This window comes from Schistocerca serialis, chromosome 8 (genome assembly GCF_023864345.2).
Source record: "Schistocerca serialis cubense isolate TAMUIC-IGC-003099 chromosome 8, iqSchSeri2.2, whole genome shotgun sequence".
Taxonomy (NCBI): Eukaryota; Metazoa; Arthropoda; class Insecta; order Orthoptera; family Acrididae; genus Schistocerca; species Schistocerca serialis.
The window spans coordinates 346,985,303-347,007,679 of NC_064645.1; the positions used below are offsets into that span (position 1 = coordinate 346,985,303).

At 42.7% G+C, this 22,377-nt stretch overlaps 1 protein-coding gene across 1 annotated transcript in view; it reads right to left on the bottom strand.

The window, feature by feature from the left end:
* The window catches only part of LOC126416263 (oxysterol-binding protein-related protein 6-like), a 259,898-nt gene that overhangs the window by 90,666 nt on the left and 146,855 nt on the right, over positions 1-22,377 (bottom strand). Inside the window, exon 10 of the mRNA XM_050083896.1 lies at positions 19,368-19,621. Within this exon, the coding sequence (XP_049939853.1) occupies positions 19,368-19,621 (254 nt within the window). The remainder of the gene's footprint in view (positions 1-19,367; positions 19,622-22,377) is intronic.

Below are 22,377 nucleotides of genomic sequence, written 5' to 3' on the forward strand. Positions count from 1 at the left end.
GAACACATGAGGCAATACCAACACTACGAATTATCTTAGAAGATAGGTTAAGGAAATGTAAACCTATGTTTCTAGCATTTGTGGACTTAGAGAAAGCGTTTAAGAATGTTGAATGCATTACTCTTTTTCAAATTCTGAAGGCGGCAGGTGTAAAATACAGGGAGCAAGAGGCTATTTACCATTTGTACAGAAACCACATGGCAGTTATAAGAGTCCAGGGGCATGAAAGGGAAGCAGTTGTTGAGAAGGGAGTCAGACAGGGATTTAGCCTATCCCTGATGTTATTCAATCTGTATATAGAGAAAGCAGTAAAGGAAACAAATGAAAACTTTGGAGTACGAATTAACATTCATGAAGAAGTAATAAAAACTTTCATGTTTGCCGATGACATTGTAATTCTGTCAAAGACAGCAAAGGACTTTGAAAAGAAGCTGAATGGAATGGACAGTGTCTTGGAAGGAGTACATAAGATGAACATCAACAAAAGCAAAACAAGAATAATGGAATGTAGTAGAATTAAATCAGGTGATGCTGAGGAAATTAGATTAAGAAATGAGGCACTTAATGTAGTAAATGAGTTTTGCTATTTGGGGAGCAAAGTAACTAATGATAGTTGAAGTAGAGAGGATATAAACTGTACATTGGCTACGGCAAGGAAAGTGTTCCTGAAGAAGAGAAATTTGTTAACTTCGAGTATAGATTTAAATATCAGGAAGTTTTTTCTGAAAGTATTTGTATGGAGTGTAGCCATGTATGGAAGTGAAACATGGACAACAAACAGTGTAGACAGGAAGAGAATGTGGTGCTACAGAAGAATGCTGAATGTTAGATGGGTAGATCACATAACTAATGAGAAGGTACTGAATAGAACTGGGGAGAAGAGGAATTTGTGGCTCAACTTGACTAGACGAAGGGATTGATTGGTAGGACACATTTTCAGGTATCAACAGATCACCAATTTAGTACTGGAGGGAAGCACAGAGAGTAAAAATTGGAAGTTATTCTAGGTGTGGTGGGCAAAATCTCAGACAGAGTGGATTTCATTTCAGGGTATGATTTTAGGAAGTCATGGCCTTGTCAAAGTAGCTGATTAATACATCAAGACCAGGATAATACTGAGTGGCAACTGGTGAACTTCGAAGTTGTTTTTTGGAGGAATCAGCAGTACCAGTACTGAATGCAATGACCTGGGAAATCTGCTGTTGAACTAGGCTGGTAAGTTAATTATGTCCAGTGAAAGCTGAGGTGAGAATGGTGGTGCGCTGCTGTAAAGCGTCTGCATCCAAACAAATATGTTTGCCACGAATTCCAAGGCTTTATAGGGTAGAATGTTTGACATGGAAAGGATGGCCACTGTTAATATGTAAGTTTGTCATTTGTTAGTAGGTTTAACATGGACAGAAGTGTGTAGCTGGTCTTTGGTGAGGACAAGATCAACAACAAGGAAAGTTGCATGGGATTCGGAATAGGATCAAACGAAATTTGATTGGGAGAAGGTGTTTAAAAATTACAGGAATTTTCACAGGTCAGTCTCACCACGAGTCTGTATGGCAAAGATGTCATCAATGTACGTAAACCAAACCAGGGCCTGAAGGCTTATAGATCCCTGAAAAGCCCCCTCCAAGCAACCAAAGACAAGATTGGCATAGAAAGGAGCCATACTGGTTCCCATGGCCATACCCCTGATCTGTTTATATGTCTGTCCCTCAAATGTGAAGTAGATGTTGGTAAGTACAAAGATCCCTGCCCTGTGATTCAAACTGACCTGCAGTTCCTCATTAAAACCTCAGGCCCCTCACAAGGACTAACACCTTGATCCATACAACTTCTTACCCCACCCAAACCACGCACCCAAAAGTTTTACCTTCTTCCTAAGATCTGCAAATCCAATCATCCTGACTGTCCTATAATTGCTGGCTTCAAAGCACCCACTGAATGTATATATGCCTTAGTTGATCAGCACCTGCAACCCTTAGTACAAAGACTTCCCTCCCATATTAAACACAACAGCCATTTCCTAGGTTGCCTGAAATCCATGCCCATCCCACTCCCACCATATAGCTTGCTTGTCACCATTGATGCCACCTCCCTCTACACCAACATCCCCCTTGTACATGGTTTGTCTGCTGCTTAACATTTCCTCAGTCAGCACCGACCTGATTCCAAACCTATGACATCCTTCCAACACACCTTTATGAACTTTATACTTACCAACAACTACTTCACCTCTGAGGGGCAGACACACAAACAGATCAGGGGTAGAACAATGGGAACCAGATGGCTTCTTCCTATGCCAAACTTTTCATGATTCACTTGGAGAACGCTTTTTTGGATCCATAAGCCTTCAACCTCTCATTTGTTTTAGATACTTTGATGACATCTTTGTCATACACACTCTTTAAATAACTTCTCCCAATTAAATTTCACATGGTCCTATTCCAAATCACATGTCACTTTCCTTGATGTTGATTTCGTTCTCACTAGCGAAATATATACTATCAAAGGGAGAGCCACATGTGGAACGACACATGGCATATACCAGCTGTTATGTTAAACACTTCTCAGCTCTAAAACATGAGAGTCGTGACATCACTTCCTGGCTCACCACATGCACAATCTGGATTCTTCCCCCAGATGCCAGTTTCTCAGACCCTGCAGGTGAGAACTAGTGTTACAACATGTCCTTGATTCTTGCCAACCACCTGTCTTAATTTATTTTAATTTCTTTAATCTCAGCATTTATTCACAATAACTACTCCTTCCTTCATTCCATTTTAGATTTAGACATCTTTCATTTTCTGACCTGTCAATTTTTCACCATCCCCCTCCCACCTCTGTTACATACAATCAACTTAGCTTGTTACTCTTACTAACTCATGCATGATGTTTTTGCAGTAATCTCGGTCTTACATATTACCCTGTCTTCCACCTTTAAGCTCTCAGGTTATCAAATCGCGTCAAGTACAGTCCTCTACAATCAGTCTTTCCTTCTCATCCCATCCAGTAAGTCTTCCCTGACTCCCGGTTCTGGATGACTTTTCTGATATCAGCCTCTTTTCCTAATCCTCTCCAGTCCTTTTTCTTCAGCCCTCATCCTTCCCCTTCAACCTTTTTGCCAGACGAAGGAGCCACTGGCTCTGATAGCTTGCATAAATATAACCTTTTTTATGTGTGTGTACTCCTGCTGCTACTTTGTGTGTAGATTTTTTTATCTATCCATTTACATTATATTTTGAAAAATTGATTATTTTCATTGGTTTATTTACAAATTAGCCTTTAACAATTTGTTTATGCTTTGCTATACTGCAGGACCTTCTACCAATAATCTTTCGCCTATTTATTTGCTAATTTGAGAGTTGTTTTCTTTCCCTCCCTCCACTTACATTGTTTATACATAATACTTTCACATTTTTGTGCATTTGTTTTATGCCAAATTGCTCCAATCGTCTTTACAGCCATATCCTACATTACTTTATTTTGCAAGTAATGTAATTTACAATTTCTCGTATAACATTCTCTTTCTGTTTACCCTGTATTAAAAATTTTGTCTCTTTTCATGACTTACCCTGTCAATGTTTTTCTTTTCCAATCATTTTTTCATATCATATATATCACTTTTCTGGTGATAAATTCTCAACCACTCATTACCTCTTGTTAACTATATTCTGTTCTCACAATTTTCAAATGAATTTTTCTAATTTTTCCGAATTTTTTCCTTGATTCTCTTCTGTTTTTCTATCTTTTTCATCCTCTGCTTCTCTTTTTTGCCATTACCACCATTTCTAACACTCCAAACTGCCCTCTCCTGCCATGATAAATCCCATCATACAGGGTGATTCAAAAAGAGTACCACAACTTTAAAAATGTGTATTTAATGAAAGAAACATAATATTACCTTCTGATATACATCATTACAAATAGTATTTAAAAAGGTTTTTTTCACTCAAAAACAAGCTCAGAGATGTTCAATATGGCCCCCTCCAGACACTCGAGCAATATCAACCCGATACTCCAACTCGTTCCACACTCTCTGTAGCATATCAGGCGTAACAGTTTGGATAGCTGCTGTTATTTCTCGTTTCAAATCATCAATGGTGGCTGGGAGAGGTGGCTGAAACACCATATCCTTAACATACCCCCATAAGAAAAAATCGCAGGGGGTAAGATCAGGGCTTCTTGGAGGCCAGTGATGAAGTGCTCTGTCACGGGCTGCCTGGCGGCCGATCCATCGCCTCGGGTAGTTGACCAATTTCAGACGATAAGGTTTCATAACTAACCTTTTTCGTAGGACTCTCCATACAGTTGATTGTGGAATTTGCAGCTCTCTGCTAGCTCTGCGAGTCGATTTTCCTGGGCTGTGAACAAATGCTTGCTGGATGCGTGCCACATTTTCATCACTCATTCTCGGCCGTCCAGAACTTCTCCCTTTGCACAAACACCCATTCTCTGTAAACTGTTTAAACCAACGTTTAATACACCACCTATCAGGAGGTTTAACACCATACTTCGTTCGAAATGCACGCTGAACAACTGTCGTCGATTCACTTCTGCCATACTCAATAACACAAAAAGCTTTCTGTTGAGTGGTCGCCATCTTAGCATCAACTGATGCTGACGCCTAGTCAACAGCGCCTCAAGCGAACAAATGTACAACTAAATGAAACTTTATAGCTCCCTTAATTCGCCGACAGATAGTGCTTAGCTCTGCCTTTTGTCGTTGCAGAGTTTTAAATTCCTAAAGTTGTGGTATTATTTTTGAATCACCCTGTATATTACATCCATTCTTTTCAAAATCATGCTCTTGAACTATCAAAAATAAGGTCGCACATTCTGTTTCTTGAAACCTGCTTGTCCCTTGGAGTTACTCCCTAAGGCCAAACATTGAAAGTCCCTGTTTCTGGTTGTAATTCTACTATACACCAGGCTCTTTTACAGTTTCAAATACAGCAATATCTCACACTTACCAAGCTAATCTGTGACCTATAAGCCACATCTGCCATCTTCCATTTCACCAGACTTCTGTCTTCTTACTAAAGCCTGCAGTTATCTGCCCATCATGTTTCCTTGGATGATATCACCTGCCAAGTGAACTTCAGACTGCAACAACATGCAAGACTTCACCTCAAAAAGCTATCCCACCTTTTCCTAAAGTATCTCAACAGTGGTGTGTCCCTTCCTGTCCCTCTGCAGCTCAAACAGCCACACCATCAACTACCACTCCTCTCCGACAAACTGAGCTTGTTCAACCTCCTTAACATCCCACAGTCTTCACCACTGCCTCCCAGACAAACAACAACTCATAATCACAACAAGTCACAACAGTGTATTGTTCTCAACCTCTCTTCTAAAGCACTCTGCCTTCCTAAACTATCTGTATTATCCAAGAGTCTCACTTTCAGCCTTAAACCTGCATTTGTGCTGCTTTGGCGAAAGACCTACTTTCCTTCACACCTATTCTCAACTGGAAATATCACTTTGCAACCCAATCCCAAAACCTTTCCAACAGCAAACATGACATTAAATCCTGCCTTGAACAGTTCCAATCACAATCCCAATTTGATCCTCCACCACCACCACCACCACCACCACCACCTCAAAATCATCCCTTATAAGACTTCCAAATATTCCTCACATCAGCATTTCTTCACTATCCTTCCTCAGATAACATGAGCCTAACCTGTCCTATGAGCCTAATCTGTCCTCTGCAGAACTCCAGGCTCTGCATTTCCTAAAAACTGCCAGCTGCCTGACATTCCCAACATACAGCTTCTGCCATCAAGATCCCATCCGTATGCTTCAAACTGGCCTGCAGTCCCTCCTTAAAACCTCAGGCCCCTCACAAGAACTAACACCTCAATCTATACAACTTCTTACCTCACCCAAACCATGCACCCACATCTTTTACCTGCTCCTAAGATCCACAAACCCAATCATCCTGGCTGTCCTATAGTTGCTGGCTACAAAGCACACACTGAACATATATCTGCCTTAGTTGATCAGCACCTGAAACCCTTAGTACAAAGACTTCCCTCCTATGTTAAAGACACCAACCATTTCCTCCATCATCTGAAATCCATGCCCATCCCATCCCACTCCCACCACACACCTTGCTTTTCACAATAGATGCCACCTCCCTCTTTGCAACACCCCCCATATACATGGTCTGTCTGCTGCTTAACATTTCCTCAGTCAATGCCCACCTGATTCCAAACTTATGACATCCTTCTTTCTGACCTTAGTCAACTTTATAGTCGTCAACTAGTCCTTCACCTTTGAGAGACAGACATATAGACAGATGAGGGATATAGCCATGGAAACCAGGATGGCTTCTTACTATGCCAAACTTTTCATGGGTCACTTGGAGGGGGCTTTCCTGTGATCCATAAGCCTTCAGCCCTTAGTTTGGTTTAGATACATTAAGAATATCTTTGGCATTTGGACTCAAGGTGATGCTGACCTGTTAAAATTCCTGGTATCTTTAAATATCATCTCCCAATCAAATTTCATATGGTCCTATTCTGAATCCCATGCCACTTTCCTTGATGTTGATTTCGTGCTCACCAAAGGCCAGCTACACACTTCTGTCCACATCAAACCTACAAAAAACAGTACTCACATACTGATATTGGACATCCTTTCCATGTCAAACGTACCCTCCACCCTACCCCCACACAGCCTTGGTATTCGAGGCAAACATATTTGTTCAGATGCAGACACTTTACAGCAATACATCACCATTTTCGTTTCAGCCTTGACTGGACATAATTATTATCCTACCAGCTTAGTTTAAAGGCAGATTTCCAGGGCCATTACATCCAATTCTGGTATTGCTGAAACCTCCAAAAAAACAACTTTGGAACATACCACTCATTATTATATAGTACTATACAGGTATTGAATGTATTAATCAGCTACTTCGACAAGGCAATGACTTCCTAAAATCATGCCCTGAAATGAGATGCATTCTGTCAGAGATTTTGCCCACAACACCTAGAACAGCATTCCGTTGCTGTCTCAATCTCTGCAGTTCTGCACCCATCTCCCTACCCTATGGCCCTTACCCCTGTGACTGTCCCCACTGCAAGACTTGCCCTATGCACTCTTCTACAACCACCTATATCAGTTCTGTAACTGACAAAACATATACTATCAAACAGAGAGCCATCTGTGAAATGACACCTCATATACCACCTGTTACGTAAACACTGGCCTTTTACATCAACATGACTACTACCACATTCTCAGTTAAGATGAATGGTCATAGGCAGATTGTATATAATGACAACACACACACACACACACACTATCTTGTGTGTGTGTTGTCATTATACACAATCTGCCTATGACCATTCATCTTAACTGAGAATGTGGTAGTAGTCATGTTGATGTAAAAGGGGCATGATTTTAAGAGTCACTGACTCACAGTAACCCGTAACTTCGGTTACAAACCTAGCGAGACTCTCTCATTCTGTGTTAGGGTTGATCAGTGCCAGGGGCCCGTTCATGTCGGACCACCCCGCGTACTGTAGGTCTCTTCTCTTCCTCCGCACCTCCTTTAGGTGCCGCGCCACTGCACCAACGGCGCACGGTAGGCCGTAGGGCATTCCCCCTCTTCTATAGGACCTACTATTAGCCTTTTCTTTTCAGAAAAAGCATAATTGTCGTGCCCACCCATACCAAATAAAGCTCCTGCAAACACACGATGGCAGATTCCGCCGGTGTTTCCCCCGCCCTAACCCGCAGCAAGGCTGCAGCTAAAGAGGCGCGAGAGTCGGCTGTTCCCGTCGACGTCAGCGTCCCGCTTGCCGCCGTTGAGGAGGTGTTGGCCGACAAGGACCGGCAGATCGCTGCGCAAGCGCAGGAACTGCTAAGCCAGCGTCGATTGATAACCGACCTCTGCGGCACAAGTGAGTCTCCCACGCGGACAAGTACACTGCACATAACATTACATTCACCTGCATCTGGTGACTCATGCACCACTGTCCCACTGCGGCAACCGACTCCAACGGCGGAACCGGCAGCCGCAGATGCGGACACAGAACAACACTACACTGGGCCCTGGCAGGTGGAGGGCCCACGACGCAAACAAAGAAACACCACGCAAACAAGCGAGCAACCACACTCGCAAGGTAGCCGAAAGGCGCTGCTACCTACACCAAAACCCGCGCTTCATGTTAGGAACACCAATACAACAACAAACACGACCCGACCTGTGGTCAGCAACACCACACAAGTACCAACCGCAGCTACGCCCACACAACAGAAGACTGGTTTTCCCCCAGTCGTAATCCAGAACTACGGGGACCTCAGCGTCCTCAACACAACATTCGCGGAAAGGCACTCACCTTGCACGCTACACACGAAGTACTCTGGGGATAGGGCCTCACTGTACGTATCAACTAACAGTGAATATAAAGATCTCCTTATCTTCCTCAAAGAAAAGGAAATCGAGCACTATACGTACAGGACCGCCGAAGAACGGACACAGCAGTACGTGGTAAAGGGAGTGGACCCCAACACCCCAAACAACACAGTACAAGCGGCGCTTAACTTCCTTGGATTCGACTGCAAAAGTGCTTCCAGGATGACAGGCTTCCGCTCCCACCGCCGTCTACCACACTACCTGGTCGAGATGGCCGATACGGCCGCCTCCCGCGGCCTTCTGCAGATAAAAAGCCTTCTGCGGATGGACGTAAGGGTAGAAACTTACGAACCGCCATAAGTCCCCCAACAATGTAACAACTGCCAGCGGTTCGGTCATTCGGGCCTCCGCTGCGGCCTGGCACCCCGTTGCCGCGGATGCGCTGGCAATCACGCTTCCAACGCATGCACACTACACAAAGACATAGAACACACAAACATAGTGCTCCCTGAACTCGAAAAACTAGAGGCAACCGCCGTCAGGGTCGTGTTCAACGGAGCCTACACTACACTGGTGTCAGTATACAACAGCCCTAAAAACATCAAAACACGCGACATCAGCACAATACTCAACATATCACGGCGCGTAATAGCCGCTGGAGATCTTAACGCAAAACACCCGGACTGGAACTCACGAATACGAAACTCCAACGGCAAGAAACTATATGAACATGCACTAGGACGAAACTACATCACACTAGTGCCGACCGAACCGACGCACATTCCCTACCGGAGGGGACACAGGCCAGACGTGCTAGACATGGCCCTCATCAAGGGCATAACAACGACACTCAACGTTGCCGTTGAAAACGATCTGCCCTCAAATCACCAACCCGTTATACTGTACATTGAAGAAACACTGCAGAACATGGAACAACGCAGGATGTTAGACTACAGGCGCGCGAATTGGACCCAGTTCAAGGAAACGCTTGACAGTCGCATCCCACCAACCCACGCGATTAACGAGACAGCCCAAATTGACGAGGCAGTCGAAACCCTCACCGGCGCCGTCCAGGACGCAATAGCCAACACCATACCAATCCGCACGCCACAACAACACAGTGCTGCCCTGCCCCAGGAAATCCTGGGCCTAATCTCAATGAGGAACCGCCTCAGGAGACACTGGCAGTGTACCAGGCGCCAGCACTTCAAACGGCACATTAACAGGCTCCAGGGTATAATCCGAGAAAAAATACAAACATTCAAGACACAACAGTGGGACCAGAAACTCGAAGGGCTAGACACCACGCAGCCTGGCGTATGGCAGCTAGTCCGACACTTCACCAGTGAGAAACTGTACACCCCCACGTTACAAGGGCCAAACGGACCAGCATATTCTGTGGAAGAAAAAGCGGAACTGATGGCCCTCACACTCGCAGCGTCATTCACACCGAACCTGGATCCCTCAGACCCAGCATTCACACTTGATACGGACCAGGAGGTCACACGCATCTTGGCCCAACCAGCGCGCAACAACATCCGACAAGCTAGTACAGCAGAAATCAAATGGGCCATCACGCATACCACCGCTAGGAAGGCCCCTGGTCACGATGGCATTCAAAACCGTGTCTTCCAGGAGTTCACGGACAAAGCTGTAGACTACCTAGCACACATTACGAATGCCATACTCAAACACCAACACTTCCCCGCCTTTTGGAAGACGGCCAAGGTCCTGATGTTCAGGAAGCCGGGGAAAGACCACTCCCTCCCACAAAATTACCGACCCATCAGTCTGCTGAGCACGCTCAGCAAGATCGTTGAGAAGGTAATATTAAAACGACTCACCAGGCACTGCATCACAAACGACACCCTGAGACCGGAGCAATTCGGTTTCAGGAATCACCACTCAACAACACAACAACTCCTCCGCGTCGTTGAATACATAACACACGGATACAACACAAGCAAGGCAACTGGGGCAGTGTTCCTGGACGTCGAAAAGGCTTTCGATCGTCTATGGCACAACGGCCTAATACGCAAACTCAGTGACGCAGGGTTCCCCGACGGGCTCGTACGTCTCATACACTCATATCTCACGGACAGGAGTTTCAACACTGACGTGCAGGGCAAACAATCGACACGACATGGTATACAGGCAGGAGTACCCCAAGGAAGCATCCTAGGGCCCTTACTGTTTAACCTCTACATCAACGACCTCCCAGCTACTCATAACACGACGGTAGCAATCTACGCGGATGACACTGCCATCCTTGCGCACGATTGGAAGCCGTCTAACATTAACTCACGACTACAGACCGCACTCAGAACGGCGGAGCCTTGGCTGGCGAAATGGCGTGTTAGAGTAAACGTCGACAAGTGCGAGGCCGTTCTGTTCCCTAGAAGACCGAAGCAACTGCGCAAACATCAGCACTGCAACCCAATAACACTACACACACGCCCAATACGTTTCCGCGAGAAGGTCAAATACCTCGGTGTCTGGCTGGACAGGAAACTACTCTGGGGGGACCACATTCAACACGTGACCAACAAAGCTAACGCGAGGCTCAAACAACTCTACCCTATGCTTAACAGGCGTAGCACACTAAACAGGAGGGTGTCTAGGTCCATGTACATGACACTTATTAGACCCCTGATGACGTACGCAGCCCCTGTCTGGGGATACGCTGCGCCAACTCGCCTGCGCCGTCTGCAGCTCATACAGAACAAAGTACTCAAAATCATAAGCAACGCTCCGCGCTACACACGCATCGCGGACCTTCACCGGGAATACCGGCTAGATACTATCTTGCAGGTATTCCAAAAACTCTCCACACGACTGTACAATAACACGAGACACTCGCGCAACCCGTTTATCCTTTCTCTGGGTAACTACGACCACAACCATAGATGGAAGCATAACAGACCAAAGACATTACTGGCTAGGAACTGAACATCTATGGTCTATAGAACGCTAACACGACAGTACTGGCGAGCCCCTGCAACACAGTTATTACTGGAAACCCAGATGTACGACTAGCCGAAAAACAGGCAACCGCAGGGAAACCGTACTGTACACAGCACGCAAACCAGCCACACACACCCCCCTACACAGTCCGTGAGCCGATCTATGACCGATCGCCCACTAATCCACAACGACCTTGAACTGTTGCAGGGACGCAGCAACTGCAGCAAGCGCCGCAACAAGCTCCAACAACGACAAAGGTAACGATGCACGATACCTCGAACTAACACAACCACACCTTGCATGCACTGTCGCAGATAGCAAGCCGCTACTGCCCTTACTACCCGTCCTACTGTCGCAGAGGTTTTTTTTCCCTTGGCGCTGGCCTTGGCACTTTTTTTTCCTCTGCTCTTACAACCGCTACCCTTCGATCGCTCTGACCACTTCTATCTCCTGATGGACCATGTTAATGAGTAGTCTTACCCAGACGCATGGATAACATCACAGCCTGCATCCTGTGACGCCTTGATTCAAAACTAACATGCATACGGAGGTGACAGTAGAACTTTTGTGTTGGTCACCACGTTGGTGCGGGCGTGGAGTGGCCCCATCCTTTGTTAAAAAAAACACACACTATCTTGTTGTAGAGCATGCTCTGCAACATTACAGTTATGACACTGTGTCTGTTTCACCACACGCGCAATATAGGTTTTTCCCCCAGACATCAGTTTCTCAGAACTCCACAGATGGAAACTAGCGCTACAACATGTCCTAGGTTTTCGCCATCCATCTGGTCTTAAATTACGTTAATTTCTTCTATCTCAGCATTTATTCCCAATGACTACTCCTTCCTTCACTCTGTTTCAGTTTTCTACATCTTTTATTTTCTGACCTGTCTATTTTTCACCCTCCCTCTCCCCCTCTGTTACATACAATGAACTTAGCTTTTCCCTCTTATTAACTCGTGCATGATATTTTTGGAGTAATCTCTGTCTTGCGTATAACCCGTCTTCCACAGCTCTCAGGTTTTCAAACCTCATCTGGTGCAGTCCCCAACACTCAGTCTTTCCTTCTCATCCCCTCCAGTAACTCTCCCCCGAACACCAGTTCTGGGTGACTTTTCCAAAATCTATCCCTTTTACTAAGCCTCTCCAGTCCTTTTCCTTCACCCCTCTTCCTTCCCCTTCAACCCTTCAGCTAGATGAGGGAGCCACTGGTGCCAAAAGCTTACACACACATCAAAAAAAGGTTCGCATCACCTTGGTTCTGAGAGTTCCGAACCTGTACAGAAAACTGGAATACAGATCAACATAAACATTACTTCTGTCCTTTTTATTGCTCATGAAAACCACACATTGCATGTTGTAACTCCATACAGTGAGACCTTTAGAGGTGGTGTCCAGATTGCTGTACACACCGGTACCTCTATTACCGAGTAGCATGTCCCCTTGCATTGATGCATGCCTGTATTTGTCGTGGCATACTATCCACACGTTCATCAAGGCACTGTTGGTCCAGATTGTCCCACTCCTCAATAGCGATTCAGCACAGATCCCTCAGAGTGGTTGGTGGGTGACGTCGTCCATAAACAGCCCTTTAATATCAATCCCAGGCACATTCGATAGGGTTCATGTCTGGCAACTCTAGTCATGTGATGTCGTTATCCTGACGGAAGTCATTCACAAGATGTGCATGATGGAAGTGCGAACTGTCGTCCATGAAGACAAATGCCTCACCAATATGCTGCCAATATGGTTGCACTATCCGTTGGAGGATGGCATTCATGTATCGTACAGCCATTATGGTGCCTATCATGACCACCTGCAGCATGCGTAAACCCCACATAATGCCACCCCAAAACAGCAGGGAACCTCCAGCTTGCTGCACTCACTGGACAGTGTGTCAAGGTGTTCAGCCTGACTGGATTGCCTCTAAACACGTCTCCAATGATTGTCTGATTGAAAGCATATGCAACACTCATCAGTGAAGAGAACATGATGCCAAGCCTGAGCAGTCCATTCGGCGTGTTGTTGGGTCCATCTGTACCGCACTGCATGGCGTCGTGGTTGCAAAGATGGACCTCGCCATGGACGTCGGGAGTGAAGTTGCGCATCATGCAGCTTATTGCGCACAGTTTGAGTTGTAACATGATGTCCTGTGGCTGCACGAAAAGCATTATTCAACATGGTGGCGTAGCTGTCAAGGTTCCTCCAAGCCATAATTCATAGGTAGAAGTCATCCACTGCAGCAGTAGCCCTTGGATGGCCTGAGCGAGGCATGTCATCGATAAGTCCTGTCTCTCTGTATCTCCTCCATGTCCGAGCAACATCACTTTGGTTCACTCCGAGACCCCTGGACACTTCCCTTGTTGAGAGCCCTACCTGGCACAAAGTAACAATGTGGACACATTCAAACTGTGGTATTGACCGTCCAGGCATGGTTGAACTACAGACAACAAGAGTCTTGTACCTCCTTCCTGGTGGAATGATTGGAACTGATTGGCTGTTGGACCCTGTCCGTCTAATAGGCGCTGCTCATGCATAGTTGTTTACATCTCTGGGCGGCTTTGGTGACATCTCTGAATGGTCAAAGCGACTGTGTCTGTGATACAATATCCACAGTCAATGTCTGTCTTCAGAAGTTCTGGGAACCAGGGTGATGCAAAACTGTTTTTGAAGTGTGTATAAGTATAACCTTCTTTTAAGTGCATGTTCTCCTGCCACCACTAAGGAAGTAGATTTATTTTATCTATCTAATTACATTACACTGTTTAAAAATTAGCTGACAGTTGTAAAGCATAGCTCCAAAGTTTTAAAATGCAGCACTGTGTAATCTGTGGCGACTTCGACACGAATTTCCTCACAAAAAGTAGATACAGCGAGGACCTTTTGAATCTTGCTACATCATCCAGCTTAAGGATTGAAGTAAAAGCTGCTACCCACATAACAGACATTTGCGAAACAGATCTAGATCAGTTTCTACTCAACATGTGCTAAAAGTGCACTTCATTAAAAATTTTCAATGCAGGCTTTAGTGGCCAATTTGCTAAAATACTAAGCCTGAAAATAAAAGGCATTATTGCTAAGAAAGTGCTTTTAAGAACCACATGTAGGAGCTATAGCCAGGATAACGAACTACTTGAGTAGAAAGAACAATGGTCACATATTTACAAAAACAGTGACATAAAAGAAAAATTCAACACTTTCATTGATACAATAACCTATTTCTTTCAAATTGCATTTCCACAGAAACTGTAATTTTAAAACAACCTGTTGGGTCACAAGGGGAATAAGGTTTTCATTCCAGAAAAAAAAAAAAAGCCTTCATAAAATATATAACATGAAAAACTCCTCACCTGAATTACATACGTATTATGCAAAACATTACAAAATACTAAGAAAAGAAATTTTTTAAAAAAAAAAAAAGAAACAGTAACCTATGTAATGAACAACATCAATTCAGAAAAATGAGGTGAACAACAACGGCCATTTGTGAGTGCATCAATAGCATACAGACAGGAAACAGGAATTAACAAGAGTTATTTACTGCTAGATGCAGGAAAAAATTGTTTTATTTTATGGCCAAATTTAGTGTTATTTATTTTGCCAAATTTGGTATAGTTTTTTGCCAAATTCAGGTTTTATTTTTGCCAAATTCAGAGCTATTTTCTTCATCACATCAAAGTTTGTTTGTGGCAAATTAACCATTATTTTAAGATCAGATATGAAGCTCAGCCTTTAGGAGATTAGAAGTCAAAATGCAATTTTAACATTTGGTAAGGATCACTTAAGAATATTAGTGAACTGTCATCCTGAGATTTATAACGTTTTTCCACTCCAAAATTACAAACTGTGTGTTATCGTGTAAGCATCACAGACTTCACGCTATTTCATTAAAAACTGCAAGTTTCACATTATTTTTCATGTTACCACTTTCACAAAATTTTCCTGTCCCTATTCATTGACCCATCAAAAGCTTTTGATACAGCAGATCATAAGCCTCTGCTGTCAAAGCTTGAAAAATAGAGTATTTGACGTCTGTTCAACAATTGGATCAATTCTTTCCTGAGCAATCATAAGCAAGAACATGTATCAAGCACACAAATGTCAGTCTACAAGCTATTTCTAAACAATTTTACAGCTATAAACTAACTAAATATGGTACATCCCAAGGATCAGTAAACGGACCTCTTCTGTTCCTTCCCTAAAGTGGATGCTAATAAAATTATCATATCTGCTGAAGACTCCATAATTCCATTAAAAGGAGAAAATAAGGAAGAATAACAGGAACCTGTCTCAAAACAACTTAGCAACTGGACACATAACAATCAACTTGACATAAATAGTACAAAAACTAATGCACTAAAATTCCACAATGACCCCAAAAGGCTATGTACATTCAGTTTGTGTCTATCAACAATGAGCTTGTCGTTAATAGTATAGAAATCAAATTCTTAGGACTGCGGTTGCAAAGCAATGCAAAATGAAATACACATATTGAGTACCTCAACACAAAACTGAGCAAGCCAGGTTACGTTTTGTGTTCACTAAAATCCTGCAGCAGCGAGAAAACAATGATGAATACATATCATGCGTACTTTCATTCTTGTCTTAAGGGGGAAAACTGCATTAGGAGCCTGATTCACACTGATTTTTGAGACTTTTTTTGGATTGGAAGAATTAACTAGAATTTAATCAAATTTTGACATCATTTCATTCATACTTCGAACAGTTTTTGTGAACTTTTTTGGATAATTTTAGCCAAAAATAACAAAGTTACACAGTGATGTCTGATGAAGGTTGTGAGTATAGTTCTACAACTGCGTGAAGTGTAGCAATTCTGTTTCTCGTCTGAAATCGAAAAGGTTTTGTTTTCATTAATAATTTATTTTCCAAGAATATGGACCTCAATGCAGGTGAAAATAGCGAAAAAAATTAAATTTTGTAGGTGCTGCAACAATTTACTTCGATTTTCATGATTTTTTCCCTCTAATAATGCAAAGAAAAATACCCTCAAAGTCATAATATCATCTCACAAGGTGGTTCATATAATTCATAATTTTATAAAGAGTCATACTGTCAATTTTCAAAATGAACAGTTCTATACTTCCTGAGATATACTGCATCCAAATGTGAAAAAAGTCATGGCAAGATAAAAATCTGCGATTCCATCACCATATAGTAAGCCGCCTTCTTCACCATAGCCTTCATTCTGCACTTGCAGCAGTGCTTTCCGATCTTCCTTAGATTCCAATGAACTACATTTATTCTGCCAGCTCACGCACTGGTTATCCATTTGTTTGGCATAATTGACGCTTTGCGTGCCTGTTACAATTCTTGCCTCGTTCATGACCATCAGAAGGGATGAATTTCCTTCATTGAATAAGCCCGCTGCTAAATACGATGCCAATTCCATGATTTTTAGTCCAGACTGCAAGTGTTTAGGTGCTAATAGCCAAATAGTGGAATTAAAACTTTCATTTGCAGTTTGTATGTGGCCGCCTAAACATCTCTCCAGTAATTCATCCCTTGACAAATCTGTGCACGAGCCTGTACCTGATGTGCACTCGGTTCTATGCTCATAAAATCTAAATGAATGCGAATTTCGCCTTGAAATTTTGACAGAATATTCTTGGATAGTTAGGCTAACGATTTATGCAATTTTTAAAAAATCAGCTTTTTTGAACCTCTTAATGTTATTTTCCCCCTTAAATATTGGGTCACTTTCTGGGGAAAAAGTAAAGCGGTTATCAGCTCTTTCAAAGTGCAAAAAAGGGTACTGGTACTGGCATTCCTCCTTTACCGTGTATATACATAAATGTAACAGGTAAGGACTGGAGATTATTAAAAAATGTTATCACTTTACCACACAAAACAAAAACTTACATGTGACCAAATCAACATATCCCTGTGTCAAAACTGTACTTTCCACACGGCAGTTAAAACTTTATAAAAAAATTCTCGAAAATACAAAAGTAATAACTGGGGTCAGAACATTCAGAAAATTTTTAAAGTCATAATTACAGCATCACTGCTTTTCCTCCATAGAAGAATGTTTAAATTTGTGAAGTACGCTAAATAAATATTTAATGTATGAAATGTATTATTGTAATCTTAAATAAGTATGCATAGAAATCACAAATACTTACATACCAACTTGACCAATGCCTTATGCATATGCTGCTTTTGTAGACAACAGAAAGAATAAAAGACAATTTTACAATCCACCACAGATCAGTGATGCTAATGTATCCATGTTTGGTATTTTCATTTAACATATCCTACAACACCACAAAAAGTGGACTGTTGGACATATCTTTTTAGCTAACAGAATTACCACAAAGGATAATAAGAGGCATTATGTTTAGGACTGTAAGAAGAAAAGAAGTTAATGATCTGCTTAAACTTACTTAATCTATCATCTAATGGGAAGGCCAGAAACCTCTCATTTAGCTGACATGAACTACTTGAACCAGTGGAGGATAACCGTGCACAGCATTTAATAACTAGGAGCCAACAGTTTACCACTATGTTTGTATTCCTCTCTATCAGGAATTGTATCTCAAAAGTGTGCCCGATATTCTGCCACTCAAGAAATAAAGTGACTGTTTCATTATGAAAATGCTATATTATAGATGGTCCAGCCACATTAATGTGACCTCTGCCTATATTCAACATAAATGTGCAATAATCACTCACAGACAGCAGGTGGCTCCATTGGTAGTGGAGGGCATATAAAGAATGTTGAGCGGACGCAGAAAACAGTGCACTCATTGTTGTAATGTGGAAAGGAGTAATTTATCTGCTGTCCAAAAGGCCACGATCATTGGCTTTCAGGCCAAGGGTGAGAGAATTTCGGAACTGGCCAAGTTTGTAAACTGTTTGCATCCGGTCATGTTAGAGTATAATGTGAACAGTAAAATGCACTATCCAAACTGGCAACAAGGCAACTGTGGTGCACCACAGGCCACAGATGACAGGAATGAGCAATAGCTGAGGATATGTGGACGGGTGAATAGACATTCAACTGTTGAGCAACTGACTTCCCAGGTGAACCAAGCCACTACCAACAATGTCTCCTCAATGACAGTTCAGCAAATGTTTCTGTAAATGGGCCTCCATGGCAGGCACCTGGTTCACGCATCCATGCTGACAGCTGTTCATCAGTGACGAAGGGTGGAATTTACATGCCAACACCGCAACTAGAGTGGCAAAAGGTGGCCTTTTTGGATGAATCACACTTTATCCTCTATTGGACTGGCATGTACGGTGTCAAACATCCAGTAAACATCTCGTAACGGTCCCAGCTGACAGATAAAGTGTTAAGGTCTGGCGAATGTTTTTGTGGTATTCACTTGGCGATCTCTTCATTCTGGAATGTGCACTGGATCAACACAACCATGCATTTATCCTCTGGGACCACATCCACCTGTACATGCAGTTTAATTTTCCTCAGCACAATGGCATCTACCAGCAGGACAATGAAACATGTCACACAGCTGGCAGTGCATGTGCACAGTTCAAATAGCACCAGGATGAGTTTACCATACTTCCCTGGCCACCAAACTCCCCAGGTTTAAACCCAATTGAGAATCTGTAGGACTGTCGAGAAACCTAGTGTAACTGACCACAGCACTGGAGTCTCCATGACACCACATCCCTTTCAGTACCTTCCAGAACTTCACTAACACTCTTCCTGCACATCTTGCAGCACTCCATGCTGCAAAAGGTGGTTATTCACACTTCTGACACATGGTGACAGTATGATTGGACAGTGTACAAATGTGTTCAAAACAGTGAAAGAAACACAATTAAATGCCTTAACTTGAGAATTAGGTTTTGGTGTCACCAAAGTTTTCAACATATGGGTATCTTCTAAGTGACAGCACCTGCTGCTGGCACAAATGGTAAAGTCGTCCTCGCAGGTAGGTATTTTCACATACAATTTAAAACTCGAAAGAGCAGAAACGTCATAATTTTCTTCCTCGATTCCTTTCGAGTAAAACCAGCACTATGTAGAGCACACAAATTAGTGTATTAATTACCTCAGAAGCAGGTCCTATTGAGGAGAGGTCACTCAGATCTGCGACATCATGAATACGTTGCAGTCGTTGGCGTAATTCCCCATTTTGCTGTATTGCCTGACTCAGAGACGTTCGAAGAGCTGCAACCATTCCACTTCCAGATGTCGCCATGCTGCTCGCATTTAGAGATCCACTGCTGTCAGACTCGAGAGCAGATTTCAGTCGGTCACGCTCAGTGGACAAAGTGTACAAGGCCGACTTGAGGCTGCTGTGAACTGTATACGGAACACACATTACGAACAAAACTAGCCTATTCGTCATATCTTTTTATCTTAATCTCGATTACAGAAGGCTACAGAAATTACAAAAAATGCTTCCTGTCACATCTAGTGCTTTGCATACGTAACAAAGAAGATAAAAAAAATTCTCGCAGGCAGCACTTCTGGCCAGAAGATGAAATATTCAGTACTGCTGATACACACAAATTATTACATAAATTTGTCCAAATTTTGCTGTTTTTTATTAACACTTTATTAATTTGTTATATGTTTATCATAAGATGGAAAAACAATCAGTTATTACAGTGCCAATAAAAAAGCAGCAAAAGCTTGGAAGAATTTAAGTAATATGTCATTCTTCAGCCTCACACATGCTATGGGCCTATCAGAAAGAAAACCTGAATTTCACACATAGGTTTGTAGGTCAAAAAGAAGGGCATGGCAGGGCACTCAGTCAATTAACTTAAGTACAAATAAAAAGAAATATGCATGATTAATAAAATATGTAAAGTAAAGCATTGTTTTATGAATTTAGTGGAAGTAGATGTTGCTACACACATTTCCACACACGCAGTGATAGCAAGAAGGGTCATTAATTCAAGAAATGTTGTCTTATTGGAAGAATAACTGGCAATTGAAAATAGATTATATTAATTGTTATTCTTATACAAAAATAGGATAGTAACACCAGTGCTGTGAATAGTAGCTTGAAATTTATTTTGCTTTTCAACATAATCACTACGTAAATTCAAACACGTCTCATTGTTTGACAAGGCACTGAAGGCTTGTAATAAATAATTCTCATAACAGCTGGTTGCACCCCAATAAGTGGCCTCTTGAGCTACAGGCTTCAACGTTTTCAAAGTGCTTTCCATCCAGATAATTTTCAAGAGGTACAAACAGATGAAACTCATGGAAGCTATGCTGAAGCTGTAAAGTGGATGTTCCAAGTGTTCTCAATGAATGTATGTCTGCAATAATCCCTGTTGTCTGAAGTCCAGGTAATTTGTGGCATACAGCCTATCATAATTATAGCAGAGTGACATAGTATGATACAGTATTAATAGTCTCCCTATAAGGCTGGAATTTCAGCAATGACACACCCAGCACATCCCAAGATACAATCTCCATAACCTTGCATGCTGAAAGAACCATTTGAACTTGTTTTCTAGAGATGAAGGATTCTTCCATTCCATTAGTCAGGATAGTAGTGGTCAATCCATGATTTGGCCCATGAGATGGTCCATCTTAGGAAATAAACTGCTGCTTCAGTGTAACCCATTAGGTGCTGCATTGTTAAGCCCAATCTCTTCCATTTGTGCTCTGAAGTCAAAAAGTGGGGCATCCAATTCACACAAACTTTATGAAAATTCAGCCACTTACAAATGATGATACACAAATTTCTATGAGAACAAACAGGAAGAAGTGCAGTTATCAAAACTTATATTAATACGAGGGCGGTTCAGAAAGTAACCTCCGATTGGTCACAGTGCGGGTTGTGGGGGGAGTAGCGACGCCATCTGTGCGTTCACGCACTCAACAGGTCAGTCGGCATCAAGCCGTGATCGAGTGAACGTCGTACCTGCGCTAGTTTAGTTTTTGTGGCAGTTTGAAATGTGTGCTGCAATAGAAAACCCCGCCAAATGTGAAGTGCGTGCTGTCATAAGGTTTTTTACAGCCAAAGGATATTCTGCAGCAGCTATTCATCATGAGCTTTGTGCCGTGTACGGACCAAGAGTTATGAGTGAAGGAGTTGTCCGTGAATGGGTACGTTTATTTAAAAGTGGACGAGAAAACGTTCATGATGAAGAGAGGAGTGGTAGACCATCATTGGTGACTGACGAACTCGTTCAGACAGTTGATGCAAAAGTTCGTGAAAATCAACGTTTCTCAATGTTGGAGTTGTCTACTGGTTTTCCACAGATTTCTAAGACTCTCTTGTATGAGATAGTGACAGCAAGATTGGGTTACCGTAAGTTCTGTGCACGATGGGTGCCCAAAATTCTTACCGACCACCACAAAACTCAAAGAATGGCCTCTGCATTAGACTTTCTGTCACGTTATGAGGACGAAGGAGAACCATTGTTAAACAGAATCGTGACCGGTGACGAAACCTGGATTAAGTACATGAACCCTGAGACAAAAGAACAACCAAAGATGTGGGCACATTCAAATTCGCCTACCAAACCAAGAAAAGCCTCGCAAGATTTTTCTGCCAGAAAACTGATGGCAACGTTGTTTTGGGATGCCAAAGGGGTGTTGTTGGTTGAATTCATGGAACGTGGTACGACCATTAATCAAGATGTGTACTGTGAAACAATAAAAAAGTTACGATGGGCTATACAGAACAAACGCCGTGGTATGCTGACTTCCGGTATCGTTTTTTTGCACGATAACGCCCGTCCTCACTCTGCTCGCAAAACAACGGCCCTTCTTGAGTCCTTCAAGTGGGACGTTATCAACCATCCACCTTACAGCCCAGACCTGGCGCCAAGTGATTATCACCTCTTCATGCATTTGAAGAAATGGCTCGGGTCACAGCGGTTTGATGACGACGAAGAGCTCAAAGATGCGGTCACAGGCTGGCTCCAGGCACAAGCGGGTGATTTTTATGCAGAAGGAATTTCAAAGCTTGTGAAGAGATACGATAAGTGCCTCAATCGCTATGAAGACTATGTAGAAAAATAGTGCAAAGATGTAGTTGTAAGATGTATATATTAAAATATTTTTATTTAACTTGGTGTATTTTTTTA